Source organism: Candoia aspera, chromosome 7 (genome assembly GCF_035149785.1).
Source record: "Candoia aspera isolate rCanAsp1 chromosome 7, rCanAsp1.hap2, whole genome shotgun sequence".
Classification (NCBI taxonomy): domain Eukaryota; kingdom Metazoa; phylum Chordata; class Lepidosauria; order Squamata; family Boidae; genus Candoia; species Candoia aspera.
In genome coordinates, this window is record NC_086159.1 from 45,317,309 (window position 1) to 45,334,374 (window position 17,066).

Here is a 17,066-nt window from a genome sequence, read left to right on the forward strand (position 1 = left end):
AAAGCTGACTTTAATCTATGGGGAGTGAGCAGAGGAAAAAATGAAGGCAAGGCAAATAATATCAATAGGTTAATTTCTTCTAGTTTTGGATGCATGGTTTCTGGCAGGATGTGGGCCTGCAGACAATGAAATATGACCTGAAACTGTGCCAAAGTCTTTAAAATAAGGGAGGGGAAAACACAAGGAACCCATGTGCCAGCTGCATTCCTGCTGAAGTATGCTTTCTACTTCATAATTATCTCCTGGAGTATTAGTAGCTTTCCATATGACTTCTTTCTTCTCCCACAGTGCCTGGAATGTTAATTTAATATCTATATTCTTTTAAAAGCTCAAACATCAGTGTGCATGAATATCACTATGATTTAGAAGTACAACTCTTACATCGTTTGCAAGGGAGAGAGATGAAGATTGCCTCTCCAAAGTTCTCCAGTGCACTTCTGAAACAGAAGCTGCATCCATAAACCCATGTAAACCTTACATATAAATGTCCCTGGTGGCAGCTTCCAAGACAGAAACACATCTGAAGACCAATCAAAATATAAGATCTGTACTCAAGAAACAGAATGGAGCAAAAAAAAAAAAAAAGTGGTGGGCTTAAGATAGCTAATGTGATGTATGCAATGTAACAATGTAATGTAATGACCAAACATTGCAAGAACAGTCAGGAGAAGGACTCTAGTTTAATGATACAGAAAGTTCCAGGTTCACCCCAAATTATCTCCAGATAAAACTAGGAAAAAGTTCTCTCTGAAATCCTGGAGGACAACTGCTGGTCAATGTAAGCAAAACTGCACTGGGTGGATCAAAATCTGACCTTTTACAAACCAGCTTCTTAGGCTCCTCTAGGAGTAGTTCAATTAAACATTGGTGGCGGTAGAGTCTCCTCACCAGATACCTTTGAGCTAACCTTGAGAAGCACCTGTCCAGGGTTTACTTCAGGTCTGTAGTTCTACAAAAGCGGCACATGCACTGAATTGTCATCACAAGGAAAGCCACTCTCTCCTAGAGTGACCTATGAGATCTCACAGCAGATTTCATAGCACTGCTTGCCTTCAGACCAGATATTTGAAATAAGCAGATTAAAATTACGGTTGTCAAATGGTCCCAAGAGGTAGGCGGCAGTGCACTGCAGGCCATGAACCCTGCTAGCTATACTTCACATTTCATGGTTTTGTTCTGGAATGCTGGCTTGTTCATGACAAGGTTTTTTTGCTTTTTGCTTTCACTCTAAAGCCTGAGAAAATTTAATGTATAATGAATGTTATTGGGATTTTGTATTTTACAACATTACAGTAAAATTATCATCTGGGTGCAAAGGCAGGATATTAAAATAACTAATAAATGTAAACAATAAGCAATACCTTTAGTTATTGGCACAATAAATATCCATTCATTTAAATTACTTTCTATATTATCAATAGGTTATTTGGTCAATCTATATGGATCTTCCCTAAACACTTACAGGGTGATCCGCATCCAGTTCGGAACCATACATGAGAACTCTCTGGGAACATTTGTCTAATTCAGCAATCTTTCGGGGAAACCAAGGCACACAGTCCAGCTCTGGAGAAAACAGAAGGATTGGAGGGAATCAGACTTTCTCTCTGCTTCTTCATACAGTTTGGCTGATTTCATAATAAAATGAAAGAAAACAGACGGAGAAAAGAAACACTAGTCTTGCCTTCCTCATCAGTCCAGATGTTTTCTGGAGGATTCAGAGTCACAATGTTTGTTTCATACTTTAACAGCTGAATGAGCTCATTGAATTCTTTCCTAGTGCAGTCACAATCCACAAAAATTTCTACCTCTGAACTCCTTCGCTTGGATTTTCTGGATTCAATATGAACCATACTCACATGCTTCTCCTGAAAACAGATGAAAAAACAGTTAACCCATCGCAACTGGAAAAGTAGTGATTCAATGCCTGGGTCTTAACAGGTAGTAGTTTAGAACAGATATCCAGGCATTTGTGTTAAAAGGAAACCTGAACTGTATTAATTATATGTGCGTTAGCCTACTAATAAACTACTATAAAATTATGATTGCACTCATTCCTTTGTTTCATTAAACCTCCATGGTGAAAACTATAAATACCTTAGGATAGTTAAAATAATTTAAAATTTATTTACCATGGCAATTTCATATAAAAAGTCATTCATATATATCAGAGATGCTACTAATTCAACATCAAATTTATGAAAAGGTAGTTTAATAGCAAAAAAAGAAATAGTTTGGTAATACACTAGTATTTTTATGTCGCCTATAACCTTCCCAGAGCAGAAGGGCAAATGCATGATAAACAATTTCCACACAGTTCCAAAGCAAACACAGAAATCCCTATCAACACAAGACTTACCATTTTCCATTATCCAAGTACTGAAATACTCTGTTTTTCTCTAGGAAAACATGACAATATATCAGCAGAATAGCTCAAATGCATAACATTGTCCAGATATATAACCTGATCAAGGCCTAATTTTTTAAAAACAGCATTTGCAAATCAAATAGCAGAACTGCAGTCCTAAATTGCAATTGTGAATTCCTTGAACTTATTCCAGACAACTTTAGATTTAAATTTGGTACAGTCTTCAGGGTGCTAATAATTGTTTTAAATGATTAAGCTACTATTTTAAAGTGAATGTAGAAACAAATCATTAAGCAATAAAGTGAAACAGTTTAAGATCTGATCTGTGAATCTCAGTTAAAATATTCCGGCATCTGAAATTTATATTCATGTGATAAAAAGCAAATTGCAGTAGTCTAATCAAGGGTAACTAAAGCAAGAATGGAGAATGCCAGGAATGGTTGCTCTAGGTAGATGTGCTAGCTGAAGCTAACAGAAGACATTTCTAGCTATTGCTACCAATCTGGTTATCCAAGGATATTAATGATTCCAAAACTATTGGAATTAGATTGAAATACATTCTTTCAGAAGACTGCAGTTCCATACAGAACAGGCTTAGCCACCTCAGACTAACAACTACTTCTATCATTTCAGAAGCAAGATTCTAATTAACAGTTAATATACCATAAAGCAATTGGCTTCACTTTAAGCTATAATGTGGTTTGTTTGGCTTTGATTGTGCATATTGTGCAAACCAAGCCATTTTGGATGAAGGATCATGGATATGGCTATGCACAATGTGTGGGCTCAACAGGTTGGTAAGTGAATCTAGTGTCTTGTAATTTAGTAGACATACTGTACACATGCACATTATACTTTTGTATAAACATTGTGCACTTCTTCCAATCAATATATTATTATCAAAAGAAGTAGTAGAAGAATTTTTACCTGGAAAAGTCTGAGAGCTTTTACCAAGCCACCAACTTCATTTTTTAAAGAAAACACCACAGCAGTCTTGCCACCTTCTGATGTTGACTCATTCTTGCTTGTATCTTTATTAGCTTGTTTATCATCACTTCTACCAGAATTTGTTCTGTTTAGCTGAAAGAAAATACAGATCACAAGGATTTCCATGTACTCCTCAACAATAATTAACCTTTCCCTTTATTTGATTTTGGCATTTATATAGCTCTTTCAAAAGTGAAGTTTTGTTTGGTTTGTTTTTTCTCTCTCTCTCTTTCTTTCTTAAAAGGCACATTCAGAGCCTTCAGGTTGTTAGCAATTACAGGTTGCTAACATACATGAATGATTATTCTAAAAGAAATCAACAAAAGAACATTATGGAATGAAAGCTGTTACAATGTTGGTTTTTATATATTTATAAAACTAATGTTCCACTGCCGATTGAAAATAAAATTTCCTGAGTTTTTGGAAAACAATTATGGATTCTGAGGTCTACATAAATTGAGGTCTGCATGAATCACATGCAGAACATCACATACCTATTTTTCATCACAGGTACCTTTGTATACCAGTGAAAGAGTCAAAGACACGTGTATAATTTTCAAATTATAAAAGAAGCCGTTGAAAGAAAATATAACTTGCACTTTCTCTTTATTGTCTTGGAAAGATTTGTTCATTTTTGCTTGCAACTGAATTTCTCATTCCGGTGGGTTTACAGTGGGGCTGGGTGAAGGCTGAAATTTGTGGTTCTGCTGAGCAGCAATTCAAAGCATTTATTGGTTGCTGGAAACAACAGAGAAAGGCTCATGAGCTTTGATAAATAAAATGAAAGGACTGTTTTTAAAATATTGTCCTTGGGTATGGTGATTTCTTCAATGTGGATATTTTGCCTCCCAAAAATGGGAATTATTCTATAATGAGAAGTTTGTGTAGGGAGCCACCCTGCTATTTATATGAACATGTTAAGTAATTCTTTTGAAAGTGAATAGAGGATGGAAGTGTGAGTAGTTAAAAACCAAAATTCTGAGTAGACATTCGGTTTAACTTTTATTTTCCACTGCAAGCATGAACATGTTCAATTTTGTCTCATCCTTGTCTTTATCAATCATTAACCTTGGTATATATTTTTGAAATATCAGTTCATACTTGCAGGCTCAGTGCAGAATCTGTGACTGGTTTCAAGCATCTTTCTATATACTTGGAAGAACAACAAGTCTTCAAAGTGAAATTTCCCATAGAAACATAATTCCTCAGAAAAATCAACACATTGCCTATGTCAAAATGATGAAAAATTGTTGTCTATAATTGTCATCAACATTGAATGCCCTTACACGTGACCTACTTTAATTAAAACACAATTAACTTTCTTTAATTAATTCTTTAATCACATGGTTGAATGGTTTAGTTTGCTTTCATCATTATCTACTTATAGCAGGAACTTAGAATACTCAGATATAAATAAAGGATAAAAAATACTATCTTAAGAGTTTATTCAACATTTATTAGCTGGGGAAAAACAAAGAATTGAAACCAGGTTGGTAATGTGATGCTTACTGAAGTGTCAAAATGTCCTATTCTGAAAAAATATTAATTAAAAAGGATTGTGCTTTTAGAATTAGTTTTTTATTCAAAATATCCATACTGTACTGGTATCATGTTTTTACACATTTCATAATATTTTATGAAAATCTTACTGCTTCTCTTATTTTACAGTTCTTCTATTTTTAAAGTTCTTACGTAACATTATAATTCACCCAAAGAACTTCAATTATTGGATGGAGAAGAAGGAAGAGGAAATTTAGCCTCACTTCTGATTAAAGTGATCATAATAAGAGTAGATAGTGCTTGTTATATTTATAATTACCTAATCAGTAAGCACTCTACAGGAAATTAAATGTACAGGTTATAACCACAGAAGCTAGCAATGTTATGATGATAGACTTCAATGAATGAACATGGGAGCAGCTACTGTCTTCTGCATAACAGAACTGTTGCATACAAAGCTATTAAAGATACAGATAAGTATCTTTATTTTAATCTGGAACCAAACGGAGAATCAATGAAATTTACAGAACATTAGTATTATACATCAACTAGCTGGATCTTATATTGTGGACCAATGGTAACTTTTATCCCATTTCAGTCCCTCATATCAGTCATTATTTGTGACTGCAAAGATCTAATAGCCTCTGGATAATTCCAACATAGAACGATTTCAAGCTTTTTTTAGACTCTCCCAACAAACAAAAAAAGTAAATCTAACATAAAGCAGTGCTGTTTACTTCCAATCACACAGTTAATTTAGGATATGTAACTTGGGCATGCAGGACTTGTACCACCCATAAAGCATTGGATGAAACCTCCAGAGACTTCTCAAAGTTTACCACAAATTGATTTTTCTACTGGGACAGAATATTATAAATTTTAAATTAAATACAGGAAAGTAAACATTAACTTGATTAGTGCAATTTAAATGTAAATTATTTTAAATCAAAGTTTTTGTTCTTCCCCCTTTCACTTTGTGGACTGCTCCCCCAGTCTAAGTATTCTAATGCTTAGAATTCTAAGTATGGCCCTTGGCTAAACAAAGCTTGCACACTTCTGCTATAAGGGTACAAAAGCCTCTAAAGCATTTTGAGAACTGTCAAGGCCATCTTCTCTCTGCGTTTTTCCTAGGAAGCTTGACTTTGAACCATGGATATGCATTCATTTGAAATGGGATATATAAAAACTAAATAGATTAGGATTGATTGATTGATTGATTGATTATGTGCCATCAAGTCATTTTTGACTCCTAGTGACCCACATAGATTTTCTCTATGACCATCTATCTCTAACCCATTCTTTCAAGTCTCCCAATGGTGTACTTATCAGCACTGTAACTGAGTCCATCCACCTTGCTGCTGGCCATTCTCTTCTTCTCTTTCCTTCCACCTTTTTCAGCATTAGAGCCTTCTCTAGGGACCCAGGTCTTTGCATAATGTGTCCAAAGTAGGATAATTTGAGCCTGGTCATTTGTGCCTCAAGTGAGAACTCTGGATTGATTTGGTCAATGATCCTTCAGTTTGTTTTCTTGGCTGTCCTGAGAATGGTATTCTCAGGACTCCTCTCCAACACCAAAGTTCAAAGGTGTCAATACTCTTCTGATCCTGCTCCTTTAAAGTCCAACTTTCACTTCCATAGAGTCTTCTTTTTTTTTTAGATTTTTTTATCCCACCCTTATTATTTTTATAAATAACTGAAGGCAGTGAACATACCTAATACTCCTTCCTCATCCTATTTTCCCCACAACAACAACCCTGTAAGGTGAGTTGGGCTGAGAGAAAGTGACTGGCCCAAAGTCACCCAGCCAGCTTTCATGCCTAGGGGACTAGAACTCACAGTCTCCTGGTTCCAACTGGATGATTTTCATGTCCGTGTTAATTGTGTCCTGCCACCTTTGCTTCAGTCTTCCACATGGGTGTATGCCATCGATGTTAAAGTGGTAGGTGGTACAGGCGACAGTGTGGGGTGCTGCTCATAGAATGTGGCCATATCACTGTAGGCATTTTCCCCTCATTTTCTGTTATTGGTGCAATGCCCATCTGCTGCTAGACTCTATCATTGCTGATGTAGTCAAGAAGGGAAATGCCTAATGACCAACAGAGTATGCACATCTCCATGGCATGTAAAGGGCACTTAGTACTTTTGGGGGTTGGCCAGCACTCAGTGCTATACAGTGCTATTTTTATAGAGTGTCATGGGGAATACCATGGCTTGCACAATTCTGATCTTTGTAGATATAGACACATCATTTGAATATATTTTCCAAGGATTAGAGTCATTTTAAATTTAAAAATATGTAGATCTATCTTTCCACTATATAGCATGATTATTATATAGATAACCTTGTTAGGGGATTGTAATTATGAGGCTCCTTGACAAGTGAAAGCTGAACAGTAAAGCTGGATTTGCTGCTTTATAAAGTACATGTCAGTCTTCTTCTTTACCTTCCCTTCTACCATTCCTTTCTGGTTTCTTCAACACAATCTCCTTTCTCATTCACATCTCTGTTTCTTTTCTTATCACTTCTTTGTAAATCTGCAAGAGGCAAGCCATATATCTCCATATTTTTCAATGTGCATCAACAAGGTGAAGAGGCAATATGTCTGAATTAGCACTCTTCAGTCCTGGTTGATAAGAATTTAGTATCCTTTAACTTGAGGATACTCATTAGGGCTATTTCCATTAACATCAATAAATTCCCTTAATCATATGAGACAGCTAATATATGAAGGATTTTTAAAAACCTACTGAAAGCCATTCCTTATTGTTGCTCAGGTTTGGTTAGCATGAAATATAAAGCAGTCACAGGGTTCTTAGGGACACATAAACTGTGACAAATACCTTGAATAAATTGCAATTGTTACAGGCCACTCAGATTAATTTTACCTTTGGTATTTACTGTCATTTGACCAGAATGATATAATCTCTCTCAGTGTTACAAAATTGTCTTTACTGCATGTAGAATTTATCAAAATGAACTCTTTTATCTTAGTTCTAGTATATTACTACCATTTTAATCTTTATTTAAAGATTAAATAAATCTGTTTTATTTTTAGTAAAACAATACAAACAAAAATCTCTTTTACTGAGATTTTCTGGTCATTGACCATCATTTAAAATATCTATTCACTGAAAGTATAATAAATAATCCCAGAAAATATATTTTGTTTGGAACATATAACCTGCAAAAGATTTGCAAGTTGTCATGACAACCATACATATTTTTTTTCTGTTTTTCTGTATATGCATAAAAGGTATACAAGCTGAGAAATTGTGTCCAGTTGAGCCTCCCAAACAGATGCTGCACTGTGCATGAAGCTAAATGGAAACGTTTCCAATTGTCATATGGCTTGCATGTAATCCTCCAAATGGAAGATAGACATCCATGTAATTTGAAGGATTCCTAAGTGAGCAGGCCAACTTCCATCAATTTACCCTAGGTCTATCCATTTCTGCTACAATTAAATAAAAACTAACAAACCAGTATGTTATTTTGCTTCAGGAGCAAAACAATCTACATTGTTGATACTTCCCCAGAAGACTGCCAGCAGCAGTCGTAGTCTCCAAATAAGGGTCAGATTTGTCCAAACCTTAAAGTTCTTATCCATTTCTATAATTTTAATACCAAAAGAAAGAAAAAGCAGTTGGAACAGGATCACAGAGAGGGGAAATTCAACCACCTTCTCACAACATGAACATAAACTCCTGCTGTTGCTAGATAAACAAAGAGAAAGGTAGGTGGATGCTAGTGTGATATAGTGGTAAGACTCAGTTGTACCTGAACTGGGGATACCCAAAAGTAAGTCTTTATTTGACTGTGGCACTTTACATCTAGGATGGAAACTTCTGTTTGTATATCTCAGCAGTCAAAATAATCAAAGAGATAAAACATTTAAAATAAATCAAAGAGATCGTATTATTCCTGTGCTGAAAGCTTAACAGTGGCTGCCATCTTTTTTTCTGAATGAAATTTAAAGTAGTGGTTATTTTTAAAATCTTACAGAGCTTGTGAAAATGCTTGTTTCTATATGATTCCACACATGGACATAACCACACACTCACTGAAGGTATATAAGGAGGTCCACCTGTATTTGCTGCAAGCTCCTGTCTTGGCAGCTTAAGGCTGAACTTCTCTGTAGCTATCACAACTCTGGGGTTTCTGAGTTTTGTTCAGGGGCCTAAGGACTTTGTTTACTGTTTAAAAAGTCCTAAAAACATACTTTTAAAAACAGTTTAATTGTTGCTTTTTTTCAATGTTTTTATTTGTGAATTTCAATGTCTGTGCATTTAACTTTGATTATGTTTTGTTGTGGTTTGAAAAGTCATGAGTATAACATCTCTAAGAAAGAAAGGAAAAAAGGAAGAAAAAAAGGGAAAGGGGGTATGTATTTCTGTGTGCCTGTGTTAAAGATGCAGAAATGTATCTGTGCACTTGCATATCATTTTGCATTTTGACTTGAAGAAGCATCCATAACCATAAGTGAAGGATGTGGAAGTTTCTAGAGCTTCCATCCGACTTTCTTTAATGGTTCCTGTCCTTAACTGCAGATCATGATAATATATATTTAGAGTGCTAGAAATTATCAGACTCTGTTGACATCAGGCATATTGTTGAATAATAAACTGTTTCAGCATATCAGTCATCTTCAGAACATTACAGTTAACGTGAACAGCAGACAATAGTAAACTATTGTACTTAGCAAAATGACAGATGTTCCTGTAATTGTGTAACTGATATTTTCTGAAAGTATTGGACACCTTCTCTTTTTTGTTTTTTAATAGCACCCATTCTTCTTCTTAAAGGTACAATGAAATACTAGAAATCCTGAAGTGGCCAAGGGCCACAATTTATTTATTTGTTTGTCTATTTATTTATTTTTAGCTCAAGTGCCAGAGTGGATAGAATATTTATGCAAAGTGGGTGGGGCTAAGTTTTTCCTTGGTGTGAGGTATGTTGTTAAAATTCTGTTAAGCCTATTGTAAGGCTTACATTATACTGTTAAGATATTTCTTGCCTCAAAATGGTGAGAAGTTACAGCAAAAATTTCCAGCAGTAGAAGTCACAGGACACTCAATGGGCTACATAGAAAAGCTCCAAGGCTGCATGTGGTCCAGTTGCCCATCTTGCAATAGAGCACACAGGTGCAGTGTGAAGTATTGATTAGGGTGCTGCACTGGCACCAGGGAAACCAGGCTGAAGTCCACTCCTAGCTTTAGAAGCTCACTGAATGATCTTGCACCACTCACTTTCTGTCAGCCCAGCCTACCTCACAGAGTTGCTGTGGGGAAAAATTGGAAGAAGTGCTGTGTACGTCATCTTGAGCTTCTGGAAGAAAGGCAGGATATAAATCTAATAATTAAATACTGCTGAATAAAAGGAGTGTGACTTAAATCATATATTAATAAGCTTATATTTAAAAAGACTGACCATAGATATTTTTAGTCCTCAAGTCTTCACTTCCCACCTGCAGTTAGTAGGTTGGTCAGGCAAGTTCAATGCAGGTAGGTTTTGTCAAATGAAAAATTAATAGATATTCATATTTTCATTATTCCTAAATATTAATTCCTGCTTCTTTTTTTCCTACCACATTTCAAAGAACATTTAGAATTGTCATGTTCTTTTTTGCCACTGCCTGACCTAAAAGCATGAAGATCAAGAAAGGCTGCACAGAAATTAGCAGTATAGATCTTATCTAGTAAAACATGCTATTTTGTTGTGACTTTTGCTCACAAGAACCTGTATTACTAGTCAGATTTACAAGTTTGTTATACAGAGTAGCTGCTGTTAAATAACCAATTGAACTAATGTGCTAGACTGTGTAATGTGCAAAAGCACACTTGGCTTAAAAAAAAGAACTTACCAAAACTGAGTGATTATATAGCTATAAGATATTTTTTAAAAACCCTACTAAAATGCTATAAATACACATTTTAGCAAATTGTTTTAATATATCCAAGAACAGCCTTTCAATCCTTGCCTGTCTTTACCAAATTGAAAAAATGATGTGGCACTTTTAGTTTTTATGAAAATGAAGTATTTTCTGGGAGAAACTAAAAGGTCGATAACTCAAACCAATTGCAATCAAGGACTGAATGCGATAAGACACCTATAGTTGTGTACAATATGAGGCCTTATATGCAGAAGTATAAGCCCATTATATAAATAATACATCCAGCCAGTTTGGGGAGGAAACATAATGAGCATCACAATATAGTTGTGGATTGTTAAGTTGAAAGCAGTTACTGATGGGGCTGCTCCAGGAATCATTATCATCGTCATCATTGTCATCCGGGAGATAGAGAGATGATAGAGACAGAGACAGAGACAGAGAATAGAGATAGCGGTATAAACACATACAGAGAAATAACACTGTGACATGAAGTCAGAGAGCACGTATCAGCTTTCTTAATCTTAAATTGAGAAAACAATGTATAGCATGTAGAATTTCAACCTTTATTTATGTTAAACATTTTAACATATTATAGCAAATGCTGGTATAATGGTAAGGTAAATTATTTTATTTTTCCTGTATGTCTACTTTTTATGTATAAAAATAAGCCAAAAGAAGTATGATTGAATTTTCAAGAAAAGTTTGATTATCCTCTTAATATAGGGCCAGATCATAAACATTCTTTACATCTAATTATTAATATTAGTTGTTGTAGTAATAGTAGTATACAGTATATTCACATAGTTTGAAATATTGTACCTTTCGGCTTTGGTTTTAAATGCCAGCAGCAGTGATAGACAACCATTATGATGTATGATTTCAGCAATGCATTCAATAGTTTGAAAAAATCTCACATCTAAATTCAACCAGCTTTCCATGGAAGAAAATCTCACAAATTGAAATGAGCTTATATTTCTAAGCTGCTGTAAGAGGTTAGAAAATGTACATTTAAAAAAATATTGCAAAACAGAGCAAAAGAGTTTTCAACACAAAGACTGAATTAAATTCCACTATTAGGGACATCCATCACAAAAGTGAAGGATACAGTCAAATGAATTCAAACTTTATCTCAAAAAAATATGTGTCTTTTATAAAACCTTTGACTATTTGTACTCAGATAGTTGTGTTGCAGAGAGAAAGGGGAGATGTCTAATCTTTTTCTGAACAAGCAAGCAAGCAAATTTGTTCGGTAAAAAGGCCCCAAAGAACAGTCATCTGGAAATGCCTGAACATTTCTGGAACAGTTTGACAAGATAATGATTTGGTATCTTTAAATTCTGGATACTTACAGTTACATTCCCGGGTAATGGGTATTCTTGGGGCACAGCTGAGTCCAGTGAAAGGCCCCGTCGTGCCCAGTATTTGCTGGAGAACATCATCATTGCTGGCTGCATGGTGGCAACTGTACTGTCTTTTCTCTGTTCAGAGCAGAAGGAAACAGGCTTGGAATGCTGCCTGCAGGGAGCTGTCCAGCCCTCTGGTGTTGAACAAGGAACAGTTCTACTGCCTCCCCCCAGCAAAGGTTTATATATGCCTCGTGAAGAACTGATGAAAGACTGATGAAGATTATCACATGAAAGTGGCTGAGAAACACACTTCTTCCTTGACTCTTCTTTTGTCTTCCCAGCACATACACTAACCAGCGGTTTCTGTTTGCTTCTTCTGACGTGTACTATTTTTAAAAGTATTATACTTTTATCAGTAGTCTTCAGAAATAGTTTAGCGGTTTCTTTACAGAGGGCCATTTGAACATTTTCATGGCATTCCATTACTGAAGATTGATACGCAACACAAGCTGGACAGCTTGATATTTTAGTTAACAAGAAATGCACTTTTCATGTCACTGAATAAAGATTACATTTTAAAAAATGAAGAGAATTTGATACTTTTCCCAGTGGTGTTTTTAATATTCTCAGTAGCCTTCACTCTATCATCTTTAATCCAGTGAGTGTGATCACAGGATTAAAAGTATTATAAAGTTGTTTTCTTGACTTACCATTCCTCATTTACATACTTTGAATATTTAACTATTAATTATAAATGTATTATCAAATATGTTAAACAAGTGTATTCCAGCAAATAAGAATCCTATTAGACAATTCTGCTTAGTGTCCTGGATGCACTCTTTAGCCACACACAGATGAACTTCGCTTCAATAAACAAAAAACTTTGGCACATGATTTCAGCAGACTTAGATGTAGGTTTCTAGGACTCTACAGCACTTTACTACATGACAGGTACTATGATGCCCATTGCTTCAGTTCTCCCCCTCCTGTATCTGTTGCAGAGCTAATTTGATTGCATAAGGGTGCATTTTCTGTGGTAGCATCTATTTTAAATGGTAGAACTACCTTCCTCAAGAGTCTCCCATGACTCTATCAGATTGGGTTTTTTAATATCACTAGGGCTATGTGCTGCAATTGCTCAGCTTTTTTCATTAATCAGTTTGACTATTTTTATGAAGATACAGTATATTCAGCATTGTTTTGACAATGGTGATGTTGTCACATAACTAAAACAGAAAAATCAGAAGTCCTACTATGTGCACATATAATATCCTAAATATGCTTTCCAGATTTCTGCCATGTTCAGTGTGGCAAGCATTAAGAAAATCTTAATTAAAAAGGTGTGTGTGAGAGAGAGAGAGACAGACAGAGAGAGAGAACTATTCCATGTAAGACTGTTTTTTGTCCATTTTGGAACCATGCCAGTAGACTGGAGTACAAAAATATATATCCCATGGTTGTATTAACATGATAATGCAAAAGCCAAAGTTCTATGAGAGAACAAAAAGGGCAAGATAATCCAAAAATTATTTCCTGTAAGCAGGAAATGAAAGTCTAGAGATGCTGCGTCTTGCATTCTTGCCATTTGCAGAATGGGGCATTTTGTTATTAACTGATAAAAGATAAGCATCCCAACCAAATTAAAGCCAAGGACTGCAGAGATCTCACCTTCTGATGTATGTGTTAATAACTTGCCATTTCGTCAGTTCTTTCATATTAATGCAACACTTTGGTCTATCTTGTGAACAACTAAAACCACAGGCATATTTCTTCACTCTCTAGAAGTTCCTTTTCAGAATGCATATATAAGAAATTGAATCCTTTGTAGATAGATTGCATTTGCTAAGTAGTTGGGAATGATTTAATATTTCCTTTGCCTCTTCCCCCTACAGCTACCCTCCTACCTTTAACCATATTGGAAAAAGCATGCCAGCTTTTTTACTGCCAGAACATGGATTAGGATGTCACTATGAAAAAGGGATTTTTAGTCCCTGACAAATGTCATGAGAATCACATTTTGTGTTTTCAAGCTTATCATCAGAGAACCAAAATTCATCTGCTTATTTATGAATACAACTCCCCTGATGCCTGTAGGACAGGAATTTAATTTCCTCCATCACTTAGCCCATTTATCAACTTCCCATACTGTATTTTATAACCAAAGTGTTATGCCATAAAACTGAGTACATCTCATTAAATATTTGAAATCTAGGAACTCTTTCCTCAGTTTTCCCCTAAGTATGTCTTCATTAAAAACCTTTAAGTAAACTTTGCATTTTATTTCATAATATATACAATAGTCTTCAAATAGAAACAAATACATGAAATTATCATATTCCACATTACTGTAAAATGTCAAATAATCGCATAGTATGATCTTTTGTTTTTCTTATATGTATGTAGCAGTCCACCTTCACTAACTCCAATTCTAGTTGTGCTCCCAAAGGGAGCTTAGGCAGAACCAAACAAAGGAAATTAAATTTCATATTTATTTTTATCTGTTTTTAAAAAGTGTAGTCTAATATAAATGCAATTTAGGTTGATTGTTATTAAACAGGTATACTACTATTCAGCAAAGATAAACATTATTAGTTAAATGAGCAAGAAACCCTTGCTAAGGATATTAATTGGAGAACCTGAATATATTTAGACATTTATCCTTATTTAGAAAAATGATTTTCAAAAATAGTTAGGCTTGAACTGTATATTAAACTCTGGACAAAATTGCCTAGATTAGCAACCAAAGCTGTTAGTCAAAAATAGATTTATCCTTTAATATTCATACATCTGAATGTGTAGGTATGTATGTATAAGAAAGGTGTGAAAATGTAAAAATGCCACCCAGGATTATGCAAAATTCAGGATCAGGGACTTCACAAATGGAAACTCTCATCCCAAATCTACATTCAGTCTGCACAAATACTTAGTGTTTTTGTAAACATTAGAAAAAGAACACAATCCTTTCATTTACAAAGCAATGCTGTGGAAGTTACCACCTTTTTACTTAGGAAATAGTATAGAAGAGTTGTGACATCTTAATGATATCCAGAAACTATCCATGCCCAAGTATTTTCATAGTACAAGCAATAGACCCATTTATTTCATGCCATTCACATTGTCTGATTCCCATTTCACTGAAGAAAAAAAAAAGCACTTTTGTACAAATGTGTTAAGGAATGTTACTGGAAAAACAGAAGGCTATTTTGGTAGAAGAAACTATAAAAATAATGTCATGTTGTAAAGCTTTGATGCAAAATATTACAGTACATGATTTATTTTCCAATTCATTAAAGCTTAATCAACACAAACTCAAAATATCAGCCCAAGTGCCTGAAACAAAACAGCTGTAATAAAGTGTCTGTTGAAAAATACAAGCAGTTACACAAGCTTTAGTTTGTGGACACTGTGTGTACCACTTGTTGAATGCTTTCATTTCTTTTGCTGGCAGCAGCAACAGGCATAGAGACATTTGGATATGCTGACGCAAGGCAACTCATCCCATTGACAGCTTCATCTTCCCAAGCATCTGAATCTGGCGTTGTCATAGCACTATTTTCTAATCCCAAAACTTCACAAACCGCTTGCGGTAATTCCTGTGAAGAAAAAAAAATACAAGTTCTTTTTGGTTGCTGGAGTGCTATTCCTCCTGATTAATGCCATGTTTTGAAATGATATCCCGCCCAAAGACACCAGGCTTCCTAATGCACAAGTACATTAAATGAAATAAGCATGGCTTATAAATGTAGGTACATTAACTATCAATCCATACAACTTGTCATTTGACAGGAAAAGTGAGTAGCAAGTATCCCTAAGAAAGCAGCAAGATATAATAGCCAGGAGTCACAAAACTGCAACAGAACTTATTACTTTCCTAGGAAGTGGGAAATGCTGCACATTAGTATGGCTTACTGCTTTTCTTTAATCTTGTCTCACACATGCACATAACCCTGATGTTAAAGAAAAAAGGAAGGAAAAGTGTTCAAAGTCTCAAGGTATTCCACATTCCAACACATTTTCCTAGCAGAGGAAATGAAGTGTTACATGTTGGCAAATCTCAAAATTCTATTGTCTCAAAATAAGCTGCTTTTATTTTCCATCTTGTCAGGGAAACAGATTCAATGTACTGCAAAATACTGCCTCCTGGACAGAAAAACGCTACAAAAGCTGCCTTCTGCCCCATTCCTGCCATTAAATCCAAGCAAGAAAACAGATGGCTAGAGGAAGTTGCCACAGAAGGAGCAGCAGCAAGATAGGCAGTCGCCTGAAGTATTCCTTCTATAATTCCAAACACTGTTGTCCATGTTTTAAAGGATCATTTGAAACTATCCATGATTTCTTCATATCATGTTTATCAAAAGTGTTTCACTTTTTACCTTGCAATTCATCATCTGCATAGAAACAGCTTCTGCTTTGCAAAGTACATCCTCCACATCCATTTTCATAGACAATTCATTGATATGCTAATATAAAATAAAGCAAAATAAAGGTCAGGGTAGGAAAAGATAAAGTGTGTTATATTAAATGTATAACTTTCTAAGTTACAGAACCTTCTTAGTTACAGAACCTTCTTTGATACCTTCTTTTGGCATTTTCTATTAAGGTTATTGCTATCTTGATTAATACACTACCACTATTAGCATACGATTTATGTATGTATGAATGTATGTGAAAGGAAGACTAGCTTTTCACAAATAATTTTCCTTTAAAATTGAAGGAACATTTTAGATACATTGAGAATATCAAAGAAACATTCTTTTTCTTATTCATCCAATCTTTCACTGGAAGTGTCATCTTAAGTTGGTATGGTACATAAATTATACACCCTGCTTGGATTTAGAATTCTTGATATGGTAGTTTTAAGTTGGCCAGTTCTCTGTGCTAAGTCACAGCCAACCACCATTTAACTGAGTGGACAGCATAAATTGTCACAAATTGTCATTTTTCTGTGAACTAACACGCTGGCATAGCTTTTGGGTG

At 35.1% G+C, this 17,066-nt stretch overlaps 2 protein-coding genes across 3 annotated transcripts in view; both read right to left on the reverse strand.

Annotated features, from left to right (window-relative positions):
• Window positions 1–12,200, reverse strand: part of TPH2 (tryptophan hydroxylase 2) — an 83,893-nt gene extending 71,693 nt beyond the window's left edge. Inside the window, exons 1-4 of the mRNA XM_063308567.1 lie at window positions 12,093–12,200; window positions 3,293–3,445; window positions 1,682–1,865; window positions 1,463–1,563 (exon numbers count right to left, since the gene is read on the reverse strand). Of these exons, the coding sequence (XP_063164637.1) occupies window positions 1,463–1,563; window positions 1,682–1,865; window positions 3,293–3,445; window positions 12,093–12,197 (543 nt within the window). The 5' untranslated portion in view covers window positions 12,198–12,200. The remainder of the gene's footprint in view (window positions 1–1,462; window positions 1,564–1,681; window positions 1,866–3,292; window positions 3,446–12,092) is intronic.
• Window positions 12,201–14,347: 2,147 nt separating this feature from the next.
• The window catches only part of TBC1D15 (TBC1 domain family member 15), a 41,420-nt gene continuing 38,701 nt past the window's right edge, over window positions 14,348–17,066 (reverse strand). For both annotated transcript variants that reach the window (XM_063309105.1, XM_063309106.1), the window contains 2 exons: window positions 16,463–16,549; window positions 14,348–15,682 (listed from right to left, as the gene is read on the reverse strand). In XM_063309105.1, the coding sequence (XP_063165175.1) occupies window positions 15,479–15,682; window positions 16,463–16,549 (291 nt within the window). In that variant the 3' untranslated portion in view covers window positions 14,348–15,478. The remainder of the gene's footprint in view (window positions 15,683–16,462; window positions 16,550–17,066) is intronic.